Raw genomic sequence first — 23,419 nt, 5'->3', positions numbered from 1 at the left:
TTATGATCTCATTTGCTGATATCCCATACCAAAATATTTATAATTTCTAATGGCATTTCCTTAAAAATGAAAAGTAGCTGTGACTTTTAACGTAGGGATTGTCATCTTCCCAAGCTTAGAAGGGTTTCTATTCTGAAAGCCATAGTGCACTCTAGGTGAGGGGAGAGCCATTTTTTTTTCTTTCCTTATTTTCCTATAAGGATAGGATTCAAATAAAGGAATTTGTGGGGAGTTGAACTCCTCCCATGAAGCTACCAATGATGGAGGCAGTGGAACACTGCAGGGATTCAGTAGGCATCAATGGATAACAAGTTTGCCTGTGGAGGCAAAACCAGAGGCCCCAGGAGCAGGTTGCAGGTGTGTACTAGGTGGAGTGGCAGCCTAAGAGCTTCCAGCCAGACTTTGCAGTACATCTTGCTGCTTCTGCCCTTACACTGCAACAAAGGCACCTGAGTCAGATTGTTCAGCCTTGATGATCACATTAGTACAATATTACTTCTGTCATAAAGCTGTCAACAGTGTGTTCTCAACCCTTCCTACCAAACTGCTTTGGGTTTTTCTTGTTTTCAAATCATTCCTTTATTTGTTTCTTCTGAGGAGAAGGGGAGATGGAAAATCCTCATTGGTTTTTTGGTACCAATGATAAGATTTCCCAACTGGCCTGCTTTCAGCTGGTGGCACAGTAGGCTTTCTTTTACGAATGATGCACTAACAGGAAATAAATCAACGTGATTTACCAATTATGTTTTTCTGTAATTAGATCATGACTACACATGGGATCAATATTCCAGTCAATTAAAATCAATTGTACTTAAGAGGCTTACTCTGCAGCATATGATAAAGTGAAAATGAGCTCTTGAAACAGCTTAAAACATTGCTTGATGCATAAGTGATGCTTTTTTATGGGATGAATAGTTAAGTTTATAATAGTACTCAAGGAAAGTTTTGTAAGTTGCTTTGGGTCAGTTTTCATTCAAATCGATCCTCACTTGATTCTTCTTTTTTTTTTCTTTAAGCTATAATCTTGTTGATTAATGAAATCACTTTACTCAAAGTCTGTTTTTCAGTTGGAGCCTATTGGGTAGAAAAGCATTGCAAGCAACAGCACCCAGCAAGAAATACTGAAATTATTCCAACCCATGCTTTAGGCAGATGGGAAGAGCTACTGCTGAAAGCAGTGTGTTTTATCTGGGGGGAGAGGTGGGGAGCCCCAGGGAGATGGCCACTGAGTGGGGTGTGTGGAGGATCTTGTACAGCTCCATGTGTAAAAGTGCTCCAGATGGGAGCTGTGCCACGTGTCTGCCTGCTGCCACGTGTCCCACTGCTGCATCCGCAGTGCTCTGCTGATGGGTGGCAGTTGTCTAAAAATACTCAGCTGTTCTAAGGGTTTGTCCTCACTGCTTTATGCTGCAGTCAGATGGTCCATTCAGGGCCTTTTGAAGAGGAAGTGGTTGGTTCAAGCTGGCTGCTGATTCTAGCAGGAGCTAGATCTACAGTTTTGAATGAAGTATTGTCTTCTGCTCACAATGAGTTTGTCTTTGGATAGATCACTGGGTAAATCATTGTGACTGATGGCTGTAGTAGTTGTTAATGGTGAGGTGGGAGTGTGCATGTAGACTTCACTAAAACTTCAAAGCATTCTAGGCTATACTGTCTATGCATTTTACTGTTCTGCAGTAGAAGGCCCAGGGTGTAAATGAGTCACTTCCTGTGTTCTCCTTTTCTGGGTTCATTTTTACTTGTCAGCCTTCAGAAAGGCAGGATTTAGGTCTGCCATGGTTTGCCTGAGTTCCTCTTTCTAATAACAAAGAAACAAGAGTTTCTTTGCACTGCAATTGCAGTGCAAGAAAGCATAGATACTGTAGTTAGTCGAACACTAACCTATGCTTATTCTTGTTGCAATCTCTAGAAATAAAGGGATAACTCTAATTTTCCCACTTAAGAACTTTAACCCAAAACCTGCAGATTGCCTTAATGCACTGCTATTTCATGTCAGTGCTGAAGTCCTAAAATATCTTTTACCCCCAAGAAGAACTGTACTGAATAGATTATTCAGCAATTTCAGTAGGCTGTGTTACTCAGTAGTGTGTTGCCCATGTCCTGACTTGAAAATGACCTGCCTCAAACAAATCTACTATCATATTTAAACAGATCTAGCAAGAGTAATAGCTTCTATCCACACTAAATGAAAAGGGTAATTTAATACTATGGCAGGATTGTTCCTGAGTATTTTAATAATAAAAGATGGTAATATGAGCCACCCAGGTATTGTAATCTAGCAGAGTCTAGCTGCCAAAGTGTTGATGCTGTTGGAGCTGCTTCCCTCATGTTACGGACATGTGAAAGCACAGAATGTGTTAAGGATATGTGGCTAATAGGAAATGAGCTTTGAGTATCACTTTTAACAGTTATGACAAGCTAAAAAGTATTACTTGTAAGGAAGCGAGAGGGTTTTTTTCTCCTCCATTTCCAGTTTTAAAGTTTTTATTTTCATTTTATTACTCTCTAAAACTCATCAAAATTGGCTGATCAAAGCTGAAAGCTGAAAGGATCCTAAATAGGTGTAACGAGCAGTGTTTAAGATACCTTCTCCTTTGTGGGATAAAGATACTAAGTGGATTGAAGTGTAAGCTTCATTAGTTGTCACTGCAGTTAAAATCTCAGCTGCTTATTGGGTACAGTAAAATTCACATGCCACAGAATATTTTTAAATGCAGGAAGCCACAAATTGGTGGGAAACTGCTTGACTTCTGAGGATGAAGTACAGAGCTCTTCCTGCCCCTACAATTTCAAGGCCAGGGAAGGCAACTTTGCAGAATTCAGAAGATCAGATGCATCAGTGGAAGTTTGTTTTCACTTACTGTTAAATGAGAATCCAACATGCAGCTGGCATTTGTGTCTGTTAGTGCTTATAGGTTGATGCTTAAACACCTACGTCTTTGTGTAGCCAGTAAGTTTTTTCAGTGTAGTAACCTTCTACCGTGTATGCTGATACACAACACAGGAGGCTTTCGGAGTATTTTTTCTCCCCATGGGTTTTTTGGATAACCGAGAAGTCTGTAGAGAGCAATCCTGGAAATACTGGCACAGGTAGCATTGCTGAAACACTTGGCAAAACGTTACTTTGAAGCAAAACTGGAGATAAATCCTTAAAGGCCTTTAAATACTGTGGTGGGACTGCCTGTCCTAACAGGAGACAACAACCTGCTTTGCTGAAATGTAAAATTGAGAAAACCTTGCTAGACTTCAGTGTGTTTTGTGTTAAACAGAAGCAAGCTCCCAAGAAACCTGAGCCAAAGATTTTCTGTTTCTGTTTCCCAGTTTATACTGCTCAAACTTAATCTCAAATTAAAGGCTGGGAGGTGAACGTTTTGAAAGACTAACTCTAGCCATGCTCACTAGTAACAAGCAAAGCTGATGTTCTTTGGCTCTGTAAAATGAATGGAGTTGCTGTATGTGTTACTGGAAACCCTGAGGAGCCAGATATAAGGGTTATAAAAAGTCAGACTTGTACTTTTTCCGTAAGTGTCCTTCTGAAGAAAGACTGGGAAAAGATTTCTTCAAATCTTAGGTTCTCATTCTCTTCCTCTCTGAGGACACTTAATCTCATTTTTCAACACTATTTTACTGCACATTTTTTGTGCCTGTTAGTAATTTCTACATCAAAATGTCTTTCACTCTATTGAGAAGATGTCTCTTTAGCATTGCAGAGTTCAGTGGAAGCAGTTTCATGAATATTGAAGCCTGGAAATAGTCATTGTTTTAAGATAGACTATGAAGGTATGTTGCCTTCCTTCATGTATTTATATTTGTCTGTAGCTTTAAAAAGCTACAATCTCTTCTCCTCAAGACTGAACCTTAAGTGGTAAAGAAGATTATATTCAGGAAAATGTAAATGTTGATCCAGGTTTTGTGAAATTAAACACAGGATGCGCTGGAGTCCACCAGTCTGAGCAGATGTTGAGTGATAGTATGACACGCACTATCAGTATAAGTACAAAAGAAGCTTTATTAGACATGTGAGATACTGGCACTAGTAACTGCTTCATGGGTAATTTTGGGGATCAGGGGGGCAAACATGAGTGTAGAAAACCATTTGAAGAGGCCTTAGTGCAATAGACTTCCCATGTTGCTTTTGTGTCATTTCTAGAGACAGACAAGTATCAAACTTGGAAAGGTCAGAGATCCTGAGAGATGCACAGGTTTTGTAAGGGAGCAGAATAGAAATGAGCAAAGGGTTTTGAAGAGGGATGGGGAGAAGTGGAATTATGGTTTAAAGTATCAGTTGGTTTAAGGTATCTTTCCTTACACTAGTTTGGTGTATGTACTGAAGTCATATAGCTAAATATGAGCATGAACATACTTACCTACACAGGCAGCTGTTTGTAAACAGTAACTGTGTGCTACGGTGGGTATCTGAACAGCTTAATAATACCAGTTGTGCACTGAAAAGTAGATGGCATTCCTGGGTGACTTTTACAGTCTCTTGAAGATTGCAAGTACTTGAGGTCATATTTGCAACTGATTTGAGGACTTGCAAGCTGAAATGCCCTATTCCTGTGACTCCTTTCCTATATCCTGAGGTTAACTTGGTGCTTTGGCCATTTCAGAATGGTGTCAGGATGAAGCTGATGTGGAATACAGTCCTTTTATTTCTGTGCCACTCAGAATGGGAGGGACATTTCTGACATGCTCTTCAGCTCCACCAAAGAGCATGTTATTTGAGACTAGATCGGAAAGAGAAGTTTTCTTCTGCAACATCAGCACTAAAGTGAAATGTTGGAAGAAAAAGTTGCTGAGATTATTTGGAAGGGTATGGTGCTGAGGCTATGCAGAAAATTGAGGTGAAGGGATCAGTGAGCAGACATATAGTTTATGTAAAATTATGTTTCTACACATCCAGTGTAATCTGAGTCCCTGGAATTGACATTTAAGGCATAAACTGGAAGCAGGTGTTGGTAGTATTTTATACTGGCAGATGTTCATTAAAAACAGAAGTGAAATAACCATTTAGCTTGTATTCTCTTGCTCAAGCACTTACCAGATGCTTGCCCTGCCAGAAGCCTTTTCTGTAGATGTTTCCACTTGTTGGATACTGCCGCGTATGAGATAACATCAGTATATAGGGAAGCTGTTTGTATATGCAGATATCCTTTTCAGTGTTATGAGTAGCAGGGGCTTTTTGTTAGTGTGACTCATCGTGGAGTCACTCGTGACAGTACACTGCACATTCTGATAGAAGACCCTATATTTGACAATAAGGAGCTGTTCTCAAGCCTGTGGTTCATAGGTATGCTTTGTCTCTGAGTAATTCACATATAAGGAGCTATTCTGGGCCCCTTCCCTTTTTTTCTTTTTTTAAATAAAGCGTGTCACTCTATATGAACCAAAAAGCACTTAAATAATTTACATATAGCACAAATGAAACACGAACGCTGAAGGTGAGAACCATCTGATACGTAGCACTTCGCATGGTTAGAGGTGACAGTCTCCAAAACAGTGAACTGTTACTCTTTCATGGAAGACTTAACATGGCCTTATCTAGGCTTAGGTTTTAAATGTTCCTTAATTTGATGCCTCCATTTCTCAAGATATGATGCTGTAGAAATATATATATGTATATATGTAAAAATAGTTCAAGTAGTTCATTACTGGAGCACAGGGCTGCAAAGCAGGGTGTGTGGCTTCTAGTTCTCTCTTTATTGTTAACCTTTTGGAAGACATGTGCATGACTTTATTCACTGAACTTCAGTGTGACTGTTTGGGACCACAGTTACAAGCCTAAGCTCCATATCACCTGCAGTCAGAAGAAAGAAGTAGACACTGCTAGGGGAAAACTGGGACATTTCAGAGCTCTTAAGTGATGCCTAAAAATAGGTAGTATGAGGTTTACCTCATCAACTGGCTATAATATCTTACCTTTGTTAAGTATGCAATAGGAGAATACTGTGGTACTAAAGATAAAAGGATGTCCTAGTGGAAGATAAAACTTCATGAATTTTATTTCCGTCAAGTTCTGCCATCACATTGTTATCTTCTGCTCCGGTATCCTTCCTATAATGTAAGAGGATTAAGTATATATATGCGGATGGGTAAAGCAACTAGGCCTGATGGTTGTTGAACTATTAACTGTAGAACTTGCCAGATCGCTTTGGCAAAGTGTGCAGGTTGAATGTGTAACTTGGATCTTTTGTGTTGTTACATCAGTAACTAATAAACTAATTGCATTTCAGAATAGTTCTGTACTGGTTTTGAAGTATAAAAAGCCCTCATATATATCCCTCAAGGATTTGCTTGAAAGTTTAGTATCTGAGCTCAGCTGTTGGTATTCTCCTTCTGTTAAGTTTTGAAGGATAGTCTCATAAGTTTTCTTTGGTTACTGTATATGTAAAAGCCTCTGTTAAAATGACTTTTTTTTTTTTTTTATGGCCTGGTGCCATGTCAAGAATCTGATCTTAGTTTCCCAACTGAAAGACTGGGTTTTATGATTTGCTGGTTTTAGTTAAGCTTCTGAAACAAACAGTCCTGCTGCCTGATTCTTTCCTTTTCCTTCCATATTCACATTGCCCCACAGCAGACATTACCAGAGGAGCCAAACTGATCCAGCAAAACAAAAGGTTAGTTTTTAGCAGTATCATTTCCCCAGTCTGGTGTATTGTACAGTCACACAGCTACTTCGTGGCACAAAAAACCCCATGTGTGGGGCCAGGAGGGCAGTGAAGTGCTGGGTGTGCACCATCTTCAATTTACCTGGTAAACCACTTGGTAAATAGAGGGCAAGAGATTGCAGATGGACACAGAGTAGAAAGCTCTGAAGCAACAGACAGGAATGTTGGGGCAGTATTTACGTAGCAGAGTCAAAACCCAGAAAAAAACTAACATTTTCTGTTTGCTTGTGCAGTCCTGGTCAAGTGCCTATCTTGTATGCTGAATGAGGGGGAATTCCAGTGGGAAAGTGTCATGTAATTAAAGCTTGTGCATAACTTGTTCCAGTAGCCTCAGGTACTCTTATAATTGTGGCAGCCTAAAAATAGTGACTGCTCCCAACTATCAGTGTAATGTGTGGCTTGTTATGGGTTGAGTTGGAGCGTGCTTTGCTTTTCACCCCACAGAGGCATCTTCCCCTATCACCAGACAGTGTGTTATGGAATATATACTTAATTGAGCTGCTCTTTTTGTGGACAGACAAACGGCTATTTCCTACATTCAGACAAGCTGCAATATTGTCCTACTTTCAGCCTGTGAAACTACAGAGATTTAGCACAGAAATACTTTTGTCCGCCTAAGGCTACTCTTCCTCGTGATGTGAAGTATTTTTCCTGTGTTAATGACTGTAATTTTACATAAGTGTTTTTTTTATATGTACAATAATTTACTGTTTCAGATTCTGAGAAAAAGCATTCACGTTGGAGGCTGTAGTGCTTTTCATATTGACTTGACACTGTAGTAATTATTAGTGCTCTGATACCAGATGCTTGCATGGCAAATGTCTGTCATCAGTTGGTGGTGGTGGGAATGAAGCTCAGATACTGTTAAGCATTGAGCTGTTCCTCACTGGTGTAATATTGCTGTGTCCATGAATTAGATGAGAATTCACAGGTTTAAACCAATAGCTGATAAAAGAGCTGATAACTTTGAGAAATAACTTCCCTCAGCTTTTACAAAACCATCTCTCGAAAGCGGAAAACTCAGGTGAATTTGGTTGTCTTAAAGTTGGTCCTTGCTGCTTGTTTTGTGATTCAGGATCAGGCCTTGATAAAGGCCGTGAGCAGCAAATGCAGCCTGGCAACTGCAAACCTTAACCTCCAACAGTGAGATTAAGGAATAAGAAATCCTTAGTTGAGTGTGGTGAAGAGGGCAAGTAACGGTTGCAGATGAATAGACAGTAGGATAAAATGTGAGTCTGCCAAAGATGGTGCCATAACAGCTTGGGTATCTCCCCTGAGTTAGCAGGGGACAGAGGAGAATGACAAACTTAATTCATCGGGATTGAGGCAGAATATGTAACAAGATGTGATGTGGAAGTTGTCTGAACTGTGGAAGAGATTTATGTATATATCGTTCAGAGCTGTCCGAGGAGGACAGCACGAGTTGTACTGAAAAGATGCCGTTCCTTGGGGACTCGTTTGAGGGACTGTTTGATGGCTGGTGAGCACCCTCACTCGGGGCCGCTCCAGGGGCTAGCTCCCCGTGGAGCCCTGCCCGTACCCACCAGCAAACGGACCGGGAACCAGGAACAGGAGCACGAGTGGGGGTATCCAAATCGAGCGAGATGCCGCCTTGTCAGGAATGCAGCTGCGGCCGCTGCTTCTAATTCTGGGCAGCTGTGTGCGGAAACGAACATGCCTGTAGCTAATGCACGTTCCTTGTACGAGGTTTCGGTTACCCTTCTTGGACCTAGAGCTGAAGCGGGTTGGGAAGAACGGCTGGACGCCGAGCCGGAGAGGCTGTGCCGGGAGGGGCCGGGCGCCGAGCGTGCTCAGGCAGCGCTGGGCGAGACGGAGAGCGCCGATCGGGTTCGCCGACTCCGCGGGTGATTAGCGGGGCTGGCGGGGCGGGGCCCGCGGGGGGCGGCCCGGGGAGGGCCGGGGCGGGCGGGAGCCCGCGAGGCCGCGGTGCGGGCCCGGGCGGCGCCGCGGCGGTGCGGGCGGGTATGGGGCTCCGGCACCGCCGCCTGTGAGGACCGCAGCTTTCATGGTGAGCGAGGCCGCAGAGGGCTGCGCAGGGCAGGGCGGCTGCCGGGGCTCGGGTCGAGGGGACGCGGTGGGTGGGAGCGGAGGCCGGGTGCCTGTCCCGCGCAGAGCTGCGGGGCAGCGGTGGAGCTGTGTGGAGACTGCCGCTGTAGAGCCTGGAGGGGTAATTTCCCTTTTGGCTTCGTCTGAGAGTGGTTACCTTTGCATAAGCGGAGCTAGAGCGGGATGACCTTGGTAAAGCGGTTGTGTTACTTTGGGTTCGGTGATGCCGGTCCCCGGGGGAGGCTCGGTGCGTGTGGGAAGTCTCACAGCCCTCTCCCGGTTAGTGCGGGTGATGTGCTCTGGTGAGTTATTTGTGTTTCTCCATAGAGATGGTTCAGGATCCCTTTGTAGGTTAGCTTCTTTTTCTTGAAGAATTACGGAGGATAAGCAGAACTTGAGTTTCTCGCATCTCAACTGCAAAGCTGCCAGGTTCCGCCCAGAATTAAACTCGCTTTCAGGGTGTGCGTGTGTGTGATGTTTCTGTGGGTATGTTTGTTTTGCTTTGTTATAAATCAGTGCTTTAATCTGTAGCACGTTCTCTTAGAGCATCTTCAAACCCTGGTTCAGCTATTGTGGCTTAATGCTGAATAGATAAAGATGCAACCTGAAAGGAAGCCTAAGAGATCTCAGTGATAAGGATGTATTCTAAGTCATAAAGGATCATCTCATCCTAAATTGATCCTAAAATTAACTTGCAACCATATCAGGTTAGTAAGCCCTAATTGCAGTGTAGGATTTAAGTAGATGCTGAATTATTTGTACCTGTGAGAGATTTGAGTCTGTCTTATTTGAAAAGAAAAAGCTTAAAATGAGCTATTGTGTGGTTTAGCCTATTGCAGCATGTGGAAATCCTTCTACTTGCTCAGTCAGCAAGATACTCTTAATATCAGTTTGTGGAGGATTCAGTCTGCTTCGCTGCTATATCATACATTGTGCTCTGTTCGAAATGGCATTCTTCTTACTGGAATAAAAGATCATTTTCATGAGCTTTTGTCTGCTGTGACTTTTGGGTGTTTGTTTTTTTTTGGTGTGTGTGCTTGTTTTTTTAGTTTTCCCTATTTAAAACCCAGTCTTTTGGGTAACGACTGTCACCAACATACATTTTATTCTGTTTTGGCTGCCACTGGAAAGGATGAAATTACTACAAAGGACTTGTAATCTGATAAAACGTGCCACTCCCATTGCTGTGCTGCTCTGGCTGCTTTACTGTAGGGTAGTGCTGAGAACACGTCAGTGAATACTTACTGAAATGCGGGGTGGGCTTTTGCTCTTTAAGAACTGTGAATAACTGTACTAACACGCAAATTGTGTAACTAGCCGCCCATATTCCAAAATAAGGCATTCCTTCAGATTACCTTCAGAATGGTAATGTGGTCTGGAAAACTTTGTGCTTAGCTGAATGAGAGATTCAAATTGTACTGTGCAGAATAAAATCCCTACTGCAGCCTGGTGTATATGGTTTTCTTACCTTCCAAAAGCAATTTTACTCTGCAGTTGGTTTTCACAGAAAGAAGACCTTGAAAGTAATTTTCATAAGCCTTAATTAAGCAGCTTTTCTGGAACTTGTGCTGTAATATGCATTGGGTGCATGTGTTTTAATGTCAAGTTCTGTGAGGCTTTAGGGAGATCAATATATGATTATTTCTGTGTATTAACAGTTTCTTGCTGATACCAGATGGGTTTTCTTTCACGAGTAGCGTCCCAAAGGAGTAAAAATGCTAGATTTAGGGACAAGGTTCACCTTGTCTGGAGAAGCAGTAATAGAGGTTAATATTTGACTATGTTAATTTGTGAAAAATAGCTAATAAAAAAATCGGTCTTCTAATGGAAACTAGGAGAAAGAGTAGACATGAACTTCATTCCTGATACCACAGTGCTTATGGTGCAGCTGAAGCATGTTAGGATGGTGCACTCATACACTGGTCACTGTCAGCCACTTGCAAGGGTTAATAAAGCAAGAATACTGTCTTAGCTTTCTGAATATGCTCTTAATCACAATACCTTTCTTCTAGTATTTCTTTGCTTATTTTCTCTCTGGAGGCTTTTTTTAATGAACAGCTTTTTCAGCGTGTGCTCTATCCATTTACTAACCAAAGCTGAGTACCATTCAGTATTTCAGATAAGTTTTTCTTTGTTGTTTAGCTTGTTTTCAAACTGATGTCGTGCACAGCAGTATTAACTGGTATCACAGAGCTGGACATTCCAGCTTCATGACAGTGTTAGCATCATAGCGATGTGGGTATCAGAGGACTGACTGTCAGGGCAGTGTCCAGTTAACAAATAAGGAAAAAGAGGGTTTCCCTATGACCCGAGAGCTTCATGGGCCGGTACCCATGACTCCCATAGAACTAGTTTGAATTAGAACTGAATTGTACAACAGAGAGTAGAAGACCATGGCTGTGTTGCTCTGCATTCATGCATGGGTTTTATCCGTCCTTTTTTTAAAGGTGGGGTTGGTGGAGGTGGCCTTCCTGGAAGCCATAGGGGTCCCATTTTAGTTTCTGAATGATCCAGGGTGTTCTGAAAGTGTTGGAAATTTTGAATCTATTACCAAAGAAGTATTGATGTAATTGACAGGTTAGGTTAAAAGAAAGAAATCAGTACTGTTCGGGGAGCTGTTTGTGCTCACGGGAAGAAGTCATGGCTGGAACAGTGTTCATAGTGCTCATTCGTAATTAATAGTTTTCACACTATAGTTTCCTATCTTTTATTTTAGTGGAAATAGTATAAACAAGCTACATGTGGAAGCTGGTGGGGTTTGGCAGTCGCAAAATTCATTATAAAGTTGAATATAGAAGTATCTGTAATATGGATTTGCTTTTTCCAACAGTCCGTTTGACACTGTTTGTATGTATATCACTGATACTTTGAATAGTTAATCTTTGCTATAGTACTTCAAGCATTGGAGTAGACAGGAGTTGTGTAAAGGTTTTATCCCATTAGGTCATGTTTTCGGTACATTTATTTCCAAAACAGTGTTTGTAGGAAAAATAGAAACAGCATAGAACATGCAATGCCCCGTCCTCTGATGCAGATCATAGTGATACGCTAATTGAGGGTGAAAGGACTTCTGAAGGGCTCACTCCTCTCTCTGAGAGAGCGTAGATGAGGTTCCCAGGGCTCATCCATCTGAGCTGTGAATGCCTGCAAGTTTGGAGGTTCTACCATGTCCCAGGGTTTGACTACCCTCCTTTCTTCCTTAAGACCAGAATTCCCCTTGTAGCAGTTTGTGCCTGTTGTCTTCTTGTTCTTTATATAAGTGTCTCAGAATTTTGTGCTTTGCCTTCACCATCCCATTACTGCTGTCTACCAAAGATCCCTATGAAGACTTCTCTTCCGAAGGCTGACCAAGCCAAGGTCTCTCACCCTCTCTCAGTATGTCACTAGCTCCTGACCCCAGTCATCTTGGTGCTTCTTGGCTAGTCTTGCTTTGGTGTGTCAGTATTTGTATTGCAAACCCAAGTTCATACTTTATGCTCTGTTATGACTTAGGATTGTTGTACTTCAAGGCATTGTAACGTGTGGAGTTTCTGTCTAACCATAATTCGAACTTTTTTGCCATCGTTGAACTGTTGCAGCTGAAAATAGCTTGGGAGGAGAAATCATATGATGAGATTTTAAGACAAGAATCCTGTGGTTGTTTTTGCCCTCAGTTTCAAAACCATGTAAATCAAAACAAAAGTATTTTAAACAGGTCTTATTTTCTACCTCAGGTAATATCTGCTGGTTTTAAGGTCCTTTTTAGCAGTTGTTTGTAAAAGCTGGCTTTAACAAAAGCCAGAGGAACTTCAGATGTTTCTGCAAATAGAAGGAATGGAAAAAAACATCAAACCTCACTCCTGAAGAGAAATTTGAACATTGTTTTGAATTCTGAGGTTGCTTTAGTTGAAAAGCTTTAAGAGGACCCAGTTGGGCAGAGATGTGAAAGCATTATCCTGTAGTCTTTTATAGACCCTTTTCAGAAGCTCATGTGCATTACCTTGATGTTCTCCACTCTTATAACTTGCCCTTGTCTTTTTCTTCTCTAGGAATATGAAGAAAAAACTGGACGAGCTCACAAACCGCTCTCTCCTAAACAGAATGTGAGGAAGAATCTTGATTTTGAACCACTCTCCACTACAGCACTTATTTTAGAGGACAGACCAGCGTAAGTTTTGGGAAGCACAACACCTAGGGTCTTTTTAAAATTTGCCTAGTGATGCTTTCCTTGCTGTGTATATTTGATGACTCAATGATTTAAAATTTTAAGTAGATTTTTTTCAGGCTAATGAATATGATAGTGGGATGACTGTGAGAAAAATGACTCAAACAAAACTAACTATTTTATAATAAAAGCAATGGCCTTGTATGACAGGAGGTAATTTGGAGAGCAGAGGTCTGGTTTTGAGTAATTCTACCTTTAAACATGAATAAGGGATTTTTATTTTCCCTGAGAGACTGTAAGCATAAAAGTGAAGCTGGTATATGCTACAGAAATTGAGAAGCAAGGATACAGTGTCCTGTTTACACAGAGAAAGACCACACCTCCATAAATAATGAAACAACGTAATGATTGTTCTGCAGTGGGTTCAGTGTTGCATTTTAAAGGTTGTCAAGTGCTTGGTGAGTTGTTTCATGCTTCTGTTGCTGCAAGGATATTCTTGTATATGCAGCCTAACTCCATAGCAATTCACTGGCACCTGTTTTACTGTGGTTTGCTTCTGAATTACACAGCTTCAGTTATGTTTAGCCAATTTCTGAATGGTACCCAGCTTTACAGGCATGGTGTCTAAATTCTAATATAAGAACTGGTATAGCATAGGCCTGTGTTTTCATCAACAGATCTGTATGAAGAAAGCTCATGTATCAAAGTAGTCTAGTTGTAGGGTTATTTAAGACACTTTTTGGCTTGACTGGTAGACTATGACAGAACTTCTTGGGACAGCTGGAACAATGTACCTGTGATTATTTGTTATAACAGGTTTTATTATGTATAGCTGGAAACAACACATATTAGCTTATCTGTTGTATTTAAAACTTGCCTGTTAAAAATCATGCTTAATGAGAGAGAATCTGAGAAGTACAGCAGTCAGATAGATTGTATTAGTGATACGTTACAGGATAACAGAGTTTGGTTTCTTTTGTATTGTTGATAGACTAAGGAACTTGTAGCAGAAAAGGTATTAAGGTTCTAGGCAACTGAGTCATCATGTCTTCTGTCTAGTAGAGAGAAGCTCTGGACAGCAGTGCAGTCTTCTGGTGACTCTAAGGAGTCTTTTTTTAATAGTTACAGTTTTATACTGTTGGGTTGTTTGGTTTTGTTTTTTTTTTTTTTTTTTTTTTTTTTTTTTTTTTTTTTACCTATCAGGCTTTAAGCAATTTCTTTTTTTATTTCCTGTGACAGAAAGATTTAAAGTGTACAGAAGAAAAATGCAGAGATTTTTTCCAAATAACTACTCTTGATTTTGCACTGACTTATAGGGTTTGTTAGTTGAATCTTAATTAGATATTAAACATAGAATCACAGAATAGTTAGGGTTGGAAAGGACCTTAAGTTCATCTAGTTCCACCCCGCTGCCGTAGGCAGGGACACCTCTCACTAAACCATGTCACCCAAGGCTCTGTCCAGCCTGGCCTTGAACACCGCTATCTCATGTGTATGGTGATGCTGTTAAAGAGATAGGACAAATTTTAAGTAGTGGAATTTAAGTTAACAGAATATACATTGTTTCATCTGGTTTTCTTTTTAAGCTTTTCCTAACTTGCATCACTTTTAAGGATTTGGATTTAAAAAAGTTGTTGCTCAGTTCACATAACTGAAACTGGAAAAGGAGCAGATTATTCTCTGTGGTTAACAAAGACACTAATGTGAAAATCTACTTTCCCTGTTCTTGTAACAATCTCAATTTTAAAAGATACTCATAGGTACATATCGCACAGCTGTGCTTACTTTACAGGTGATATGATTATGTAAATCATAAAGTGTGCTACTGTTAATGGTAACTCTGTCAATAGCTAACAGCTGCCTCATGTGTGACACCTTACAGGAATGTGAAAGTGAAGGCATCTGTTTTTTAGTAACCAAAGATACAAAGTGTGCTAGGAACGCAGTACTGTGTTCACAGAAGAACAAAGTACTTAGTCATTTCTGTTCGGATGTTTTGGTGATCCTGTAGTTGTATGAGATACATAGTTGTTATGTTAATTGCAAGTATGATTAGCTTAAGTTTATGTGGTCTGACATAGGAGTATGTGGATTTGTATGGCAGAGATGTTACAGGCCTTAACCACAAATCAAAATGGCTATGTTGATGTTGATAATGGGAGCATATAGAGGATGACTTCAGTGCCACTTGTTGCTGTAGAAGTGCAGGGGATGAATTAAGCTTTTAAAATAGAAATGGGGCCTCAGAGAGCAGAGGGGAAAAAAAAGCTGGTGTAGGGAGTCATTACTGTATGGGTAGAGAAAGTTGTGGGTCTAACATTTAAACAAGGTGCATATTAAGAGAGAGTATGGTCTTGTATCTTTTCTGCAGAGATCAGTTTAAAACAAAACTACCAGCTTGGCATATACCAGTATAGTCCCTTTGTTTCTGAAGATCAGCCTGCGGGTTCAGCTGGTTCAATAATAAAAATGCTGAAATTACCAAACATAAGGAAATTACTCAGCATATTTTGTGTATAAAAGTAGTCAGAACTGGTCAATGTTCTTTCCTTCTCTTCTGCTGACTCTGGCAACAAAATTTCTTTCCAAGGATGTGTTGCTCTGTTCTTTGATCAAATATTTTGACAGGAGCAGTATATGTTTTTCTTTGAGAAGGGTCTAGAACTTTCTTCAGACAGGCATGCCAACTTTAAATACTGATCATTATTCTTTTAAATTCAAGGAACCTCCCTGCAAAACCTGCAGAAGAAGCTCAGAAACACAGGCAGCAGTACGAAGAAATGGTGGTTCAAGCAAAAAAAAGAGGTGATGGAATTTCTTGTCTTCAGAGGAGAGGAATGAAGTTAAGGGGTATTTCTAAGCCTGAAATGCACTTGTGTCAGTCTGTTGCGCTGTAATGTGAGGGATCTGTACTTCCCCTCAAAGTAGAATTGATCCAGAGAAGAGAGGAATGAAGGTAGTTTTACTAAAAAGGCCCACCCCAAGCTGAAAAACAGTCCTAGACTCCAGCAGAATAAATGAGTGGCATTTGTTTGTGGGTTTAAACACTTACAAATATATTGAAGTAGCTCATCAGTCAAATTAGTGAAGATTAGAATTACTTGGATAACTGCAGGTTACTTGATAGTTTCATGTTGGGATCAACTTCTTCAGGCTGTAGTATATAAATACATAATTTTCCATGTGGGAAAATGTACCTAGTCATGTTAATTTGATAATTGAGTCTCCCACCTCAGATTTATGGCTTTCCCAAGTTTTTTCCTCATAATTTCTTGTCTGACATTGTTCACAGAAGTGTCTCAGTGACATTGTACCGTGCACATCAGGTAGAGGTGACAGCAGTGGCTTCCTTCTGCTGATATTTTTGACCACCTGGGTTTTCTAATTAAAAACAAGCATTGCAATAGTAGGGAATACAGATTCACAGAAGTTGTGTCCAGTGAGAACTACTGGAAATGTTGAGAAGTCCTGAGCCAAAAGAAACTGTGGAAAGGTGATATGAACACAGGATTTACTTACTTTCTGCAGTTGACATATTAATGAAAATATCCTTTTGTGGTTTTGAACGTGATACACCTACCAGTGAAGGTCATGTGACTCCCATGTTAATATATCCATTTAACATGTAGTAATCCAGAGGAGTTCTATCTGTTTTCTTTGTACAAAGGATAGATGGATTGAAAGAAATGGGATGATGCTCAGGTTAGGCAATGCGCCATATCCTTGAGCTGTCTTCACTGGACTGGAGTATGTCATTCTGTCCAGATAAACACCCTGACAAACCTGTTTTCCCCAAAGCCAATCCAGATGAACAGCTTTGCAGAGTTATATATTGTGTGGAGGTCAGGAAATCAAGAGTGTAAACACCCTCTTTTTGTTTAGAGAAAAAATCAAAGCCTGCGCTTAGGCAGCCTTACGATATGCTCCTATCAAAGCAAATACTGCGAGGAAGTTGGTACGGTTCTGCTTAGGCACAGCTTCTATTGGCCTCTAATGTGGACCCATCAGGTTGTATGTGTTCATTCCAAAGACCTTGTTCATGGTACTGCTGTTCTTCAGTTAGTTTTGCTTGTCAGGTCAGTACCTTCTGATACTGTAGACTCTGTGTTTATGTGTGCATGCACATGTCCTAACACATTTTCCAGTGGGAAGAATAGTAGTTGATGATGCAATAAGAAGAAATACTGAATGATAATGAAAAAAAGTCGAATATGTTTAAGCTAACATGAAAAACTGCTTTCTTTTTAAGGAACTGAAGGTTTACAGTGGTGTATGACATTTAGACTAACCACACACTAAGTAGCATCAAAAATGGGACTTTTGTGATTTTTCTGACAGTTATCTAACTCATAAGTTACAAAGACAACATGTAATAGAGAAAACAAAATGCAAAACTTGTATTATTTTAGCCTGTATTGTTGAGTCTGCCATAACAAAAGGGGTGGGGTTTTATTAGCAAACACTCTGACTTGTCCTTCTAGGTGGTGCTCTGTTGGCTGTCAGAGATGTGAATTCAAAGTTACTAATGTGGATAGATTTGAAGGGTCTAAGGAGCCATATATTATCTAAATTCCTTTGTCCTATCCCTCAAAAATGGGCCTAATGCATAGTTTGACTTTATCCTTTATTCGCATTTGGCATCATTGCTTAGCTTGCTGTATGTTTGGGAAATGCTTAGAATTTGAACAGTACTTTTAGGTGAATATACTGTGATTGTACATGGCTCTGTAGCTGTCACTAGCTAACTCTGGATATTTGGTTTTTGGTTTTAATAACTTAAGAAGGAATTACTGCTTTTCTGCAGAGCTTAAAGAAGCCCAGAAGAGAAAGAAACAACTGGAAGAACGCTGTAAACTGGAAGAGAGCATTGGCAATGCTGTTCTAACTTGGAACAATGAAATCTTGCCCAACTGGGAAACTATGTAAGGCAGTATGTTATACTATGTTTTAATTAAAATTGCTGAGTCTGTATCCTGAAAAGTTACAAAATTAGCAAGTATTACTTAAAATGGTCTTGGATGCTTTTGTTTGAAAGTCACTTTTGGACAGTTAACAAAGAAAATGAGCAATTTCTATTTCCTTATTTCTACAAGGTGGCTGTAAGTGATGCAGTTCTAATTCTTAACTGTGTATCTTTAATGGAGGTTTAGGATATAAAAAGCCTGTATAAACGCTAAGAGGTGATCTGTGGTAGGGAATGTAGAAGTAGGAATCATGATGCTTAAACACCATGCATTTATCAGAAATGAGCTACTTGAGCTGTTGATATCACAGTATCAGATGTTGATTGAAGTACATGTATGTTATTATGAAGCCTCTTTAATTATACAGTGCTATACCTGCTGGGATAATCAGTGATGGAAAGAGAAGTAGCTAGAGAGTTATTTGAAAAAATAAATATTTAAGTGCTAAAAGATTTCCTGCAGAGAGACAACACAGGCAATTGGTAAGCTACCTTCCCTGTCTGTAGTGCTGCATGGCCTTTGTTAGTCATCTTAATAAAACCAGCCCCCCCAGCCTCTGAGTGTAACAGCAACATACACCAACCTCCACAGCACTTTGATTGGTGTTTAGGTGCAATTCTGTTCCTCCTTCTGGGCTCTCAGATTGATGAACATAAGCTGCAGCCATTTCAAAGCCTGTGTTCTGTTAAAAGGGCTTTAATGCTCTCACCTGAAGTTATTACTTGTTGTATCTTCATGCATTTTAGTGGAGGGCTAGAGCTGCAAAGCTGGGTGGGGAGCTGCACATCTCATTAGCACAGCAGGGTGAGGACAGAGCGGGGAGAGGGTAGACCTCGATAAGTTCCTGTATTTAATCTTGCATGGAAATATCCAGTTTTTAGGGGGTGGCATAGATACAGATTTCCTTTTCACTTGCTTATTTTTGACCCCTGTGGTTCTTGCTGGTCAAGTGTGGTTGCAAATTCTGGGTATTTTGATTGCTGCGCATCTGTCAAAATAAGCAATTAACTTGGAAGGAGTTGAACTTTCCTTCACAGTTCAAAGCAGTCTGCAAATCACATTTGACTTCTTGGCCTGTTGATGTTCATTTTGGTTTGGATGCCTTCACCAGTGGTAGGAGGACACATTTGTAATTCAACTGGCAATGAAATATGTCTTGGAATAATCTGTTTTCCTTTAAACAGGTGTTGTTCCCGTAAAGTGCGAGAGCTGTGGTGGCAGGGCATTCCACCCAGCGTGAGAGGCAAAGTCTGGAGCCTGGCAATTGGCAACGAGTTAAACATCACCCATGGTGAGGCTGATGTTTTGTCTGCGTTGTCTTACAAAGAGAAATAGTACAGGGACAGTTCTGTATTTGTTCTGGTGTATCAGAACCTGGGGTGTGGGTGTGAGATGTTATCTAGTTATGCTCTTTTTGAGTTGCTTTGATGTGTTTTGTTAAAAAATATCATGTCTTTTAATCTTGTAGCTGCTCTAGGACTGCTGCTGTGAATTGTTTTTGATTATTGTTGTCATTGTGGCTTGCTTTGATGTTAGATGGAGATGGGAGGGATTAATGACTCGAGCTTTTTTTCTCTTTTTGAAACTTCGAATCATTAATTTTGCAGTGCTTGTGAGTGTGCATGTAACACACTTCCTTTGATTTAGAGCAGGGCAGTGGGTTTGTGAGAGATTAGAAAACCCCTGGGAAAATTTGTACTTTTGTTCATGTGTGTTTGTGAAAATGGAACTAGTGTGATATTTCAGAGTACAGAAAAACACAGCTCTGAAAGACTAACATAACGTAATTCCAACATGGAAATGCAGCAGACTGCCTGTACTACTGCTGCACTGTGCTACTTTCCTGTGCTTGGCTTAGTTACCTTTGGTGTAGTTCTTCCATGGAATTTAGTAGACTTATCCCAGTTATCCATTCAGACTGTAATTTTGAACATCAGTGCCCTGTAAGAAAAGTAATTACCTCAACATAAAAGGAAACTTGTGCCTAGGTTGCATTTCCTTTTCACTTAATCTGAAGTTATAAGTTAGTTTGGAACCGTAACCTGCTTAGAAAGTTCAACTACTATGTTAGTAACTTATAATGGCTGGGGCAGCATTGCTTATATGGTAGGTAATTGGCACCTGACTGGATATGAGCGTATCTGCTCTTGTGAGACCTCACTTGGAGTATTGTGTGCAGTTCTGGTGTCCTCAACACAAAAAGGAAATGGAACTGTTGGAACAAGTCCAGAGGAGGGCCACGAGGATGATCAGGGGACTGGAGCACCTCCTGTATGCAGACAGGCTGAGAAAGTTGGGGCTGTTGAGCCTGGAGAGGAGAAGGCTGCGTGGAGATCTCATAGCAGCCTTCCAGTATCTGAAGGGGGCCTATAGAGATGCTGGGGAGGGACTCTCTCCATTAGGGACTGTAGTGACAGGACAAGGGGTAAAGGGTTCAAACTTAAACAGGGGAAGTTTAGATTGGATATAAGGAAGAAATTCTTTACTGTAAGGGTGGTGAGGCACTGGAATGGGTTGCCCAAGGAAATTGTGAATGCTCCATCCCTGGTGGTGTTCAAGGCCAGGTTGGACAGAGCCTTGGGTGGCATGGTTTAGTGTGAGGTGTCCCTGCCCATGGCATGGGGGTTGAAACTAGATGATCTTAAGGTCCTTGCTAACCCTAATTATTCTATGATTCTATGTACAAATCATGGACTTGGTTTTCTGTTTTTCTTCTTCCAGAGCTGTATGATATTTGCTTGGCTCGTGCCAAAGAGAAATGGCGATCGCTTAGCACAGGAGGGGCTGAAGTAGAAGGTGAAGGTATGCTTTTGACCAATGATTTTATGGTGTGGTACAGAATAAGAGATTTTGTACAATTGTTCCTTAAAATGAAATCACAGATTTTAAACAAAACAAAAAAAATCAGCTAGAAAGCTGTCTAGTAAAAACACTTATTCTTGCAAGAGCAAGGTGGGTTCTTTCTTCTCAGTGAAACTGTGGCCCTCTATAAAAGACACTAGTTCATTTTTCTTTATAAAACATTACTAGGTACAGTTCTGATTTGATGCTAATTTGTAGGAAAGCTAGGAAAGTTTGGGAATTATAGTTTTAATTGCAGCACTAAATACTTCGCCGCATCTGTAATTTTGGAATCAAAACTCAAACTACAGCAGAAAATTGCATTTTAGTCCCTTTTTGCAGCTTTGAGCCCATCTCTTGGGTGTGTTTCAGAGAACAGCAATTCATTTTTTGCAAAGTGGTTTGAGATTTACTAATTGATTGGAAGAGTTGTCTGATTTTGGGAATGTATAAAGCTACATGTAGATGCATGAAATTGCCTTTGCTATGTAAGTATGCTGAGCTGAAAAAGAAGAACATACATACTGGCATTTATCAACAGAAAAATATTTTGTATTGGAAATCCCCTGCTTTGTTCTCTTAAGGTTGTCTGTGTCTTAAATAACATGAGTATTTGTGGAAACATACTGTCTAGTTTGTTTCCAGCTTCCTCATGTACTTTATTTTCTAGAGTGTAGATGCTCTTGTGATTGGTGTAAGTACTGCCTAGTGTCAACTCTTAGGTTTTGATTCCGCAGTAAGTAGCAATAGGTAATTCCCAACTGTACTTAACCATAGTACAGATAAAGACATAGTACAAATAGACCTTTTTGGTATCAGAAATAACACTAATACTTTAGAAACTTACTTTGCATGAGATCCATTTCAGTTATGGAGAGTGCACTGCAGTGTCCATGCATGCAAGGAGTAAATGAACATTATTTTGGAAGGAGACGTGACAGCATTAGATAGGTGTCATCCACGAAATACTGCTGCTTTAGGGCTTCTCTCTCCCACCACAGCCTTTCCACAGAGACAGCTACTTCAGGAGCTGTGGGGAAGCCTTGTTGAGGGTGAGGGGTCACAGATTAACAGGCTTGTGTCTGTCTAGTGATTTGTCAGCAGATGCCAGTAAGTGCCTGGCCTGCCTTTCCCTGCACCTTCCCCCCAGCTCTTCAAAACACTGAGGGTCAATGTGCACTGTAGGGTTGCTCTGAGTCAAGATATACTTGCTTCTCAGCCTGTGTGCCCTATTCAGGGAATTACCCTGTCTATGCCCTTACTTCCTAGCATTCACATTGAAATAAATGAGCAAAGCAAACCCTTACTGGGGGCAGGGGGGAAAAAAGAGCATACACTGATCCATGTAATAAGTGCATAACTTTTGGCTTCTGTAGATACTGGATTTTCTGCAGCTGACAGAGAAGCAAGCTTGGAGTTAATAAAACTGGATATCTCAAGGACGTTTCCTAATCTCTGTATATTTCAGCAAGTAAGCCATGTTAACTTCTGTGTTCACTTCTCAGCTAAATTCAGTTTAGATGGGCTTGCCCATCCCTTGACTGAAACAGCCCATACAGTTCAAATCTGAAGTATCTTGAGAGGAAAAAATTCCTGAGGATTTTTGGAAAACTATAATCTAGGAAAGAGTAACCTTGAGGTACTGCACATTTGATTCTATGATTCTATTTGAAAGAGGCAAAAAACTAATGTTGGCTAATCACTTACTGATTTAGCTCAGCGTATGTTGGCTTCTGTCTACAGGTGACTTTTCAAGTCAGTGAATCAATGCTGCTGGGTTGCAAATACCCAGTGAGCGAGAGCACAGATTAAGCAAGCAAGATTTGGTGGCCCTTTTTGGTTTGATGCAAGGCCAATATAATTTGTGTGGTTTTGGTGTGCTTTAAAGACTCATTTTAACCAGGTGTTCTGTCCTTCTATACACAGATTTCAGCAGTGCTGTTGTGAAAAGTTTAGACTGTGATAAATCAACATTTTTGGGGTGAAAAACTTTTGACATTCTCAGCCAGTTACAGTACTCAGTATAAGATATGGCAGCTGTTAATAGTCAACAATGTGAGCATTTTTAACTATACATGTCATTCTTGATATGCTGATTGTATGTTATGGCATATTGCTGTTTGTTTTCTTCATGGTTGATTTCTGTCTCTACTCTAATAGACAAGTTAGTTTTTTATTAGCATTCTGCTTTCTTGGCATTATTGTCAAAGTGCGGCTAACTGTAAGAAATCTCTTAGGCTTGTATTCCTCTTGTATGAGGTTTTAATATTATAGAATCATAGAATGGTTTGGGTTGGAAAGGACTTTATCCAGTTCCAGCCTTCCTGCCATAGGCAGGGACCCCTCACACTAGACCACGTCGCCCAAGGCTCTGTCGCCCAAGGCTTTAGACACTACCAGGGATGGAGCATTTACCACTTAATATATAATTGATCTATCAGATGAACTGTATGCATTTGTAATAACTGTGGTATGGAGGGCTGTGTCATGCTTTTAAAGCCAACATTAGTTTGAAAGACCTGGGACTGTTTAAAGCTGCATAGGGAAAGAATATAGGTAGTAAGTACATGATATCTGTAGCACTGAAGAGTTTTTGATACGTTTGTTGTATACTCAAATCTGTTGTTTTGTTTTTGTTTAATTATAGGGTGGTCCTTACCATGACACGTTGCACAGTATTTTAGGAGCCTATACTTGTTACAGACCTGATGTAGGCTACGTAAGTGACAAATTCA

General features: G+C 40.5%; 1 protein-coding gene across 4 annotated transcripts in view; it reads left to right on the top strand.

The window, feature by feature from the left end:
• Positions 1 to 23,419, top strand: part of TBC1D14 (TBC1 domain family member 14) — a 74,292-nt gene that overhangs the window by 29,531 nt on the left and 21,342 nt on the right. For 3 of the 4 annotated variants that reach the window (XM_062638805.1, XM_062638806.1, XM_062638807.1), the window contains exons 4-10: positions 12,764 to 12,882; positions 15,602 to 15,684; positions 17,684 to 17,801; positions 19,028 to 19,134; positions 20,565 to 20,645; positions 22,061 to 22,155; positions 23,332 to 23,403. In XM_062638805.1, the coding sequence (XP_062494789.1) occupies positions 12,764 to 12,882; positions 15,602 to 15,684; positions 17,684 to 17,801; positions 19,028 to 19,134; positions 20,565 to 20,645; positions 22,061 to 22,155; positions 23,332 to 23,403 (675 nt within the window). Of the gene's footprint in view, positions 1 to 8,572; positions 8,698 to 12,763; positions 12,883 to 15,601; positions 15,685 to 17,683; positions 17,802 to 19,027; positions 19,135 to 20,564; positions 20,646 to 22,060; positions 22,156 to 23,331; positions 23,404 to 23,419 lie in introns of those variants that run through there. The other variant, XM_062638808.1, reaches the window with a different exon arrangement.

The sequence above is a fragment of the Pezoporus occidentalis genome, unplaced genomic scaffold (genome assembly GCF_034315485.1).
Source record: "Pezoporus occidentalis ecotype Australia unplaced genomic scaffold, CSIRO_AGI_Poc_V1 ctg58, whole genome shotgun sequence".
In the NCBI taxonomy this organism is placed as follows: domain Eukaryota; kingdom Metazoa; phylum Chordata; class Aves; order Psittaciformes; family Psittacidae; genus Pezoporus; species Pezoporus occidentalis.
This window is presented reverse-complemented; position numbering and strand designations above follow the sequence as displayed.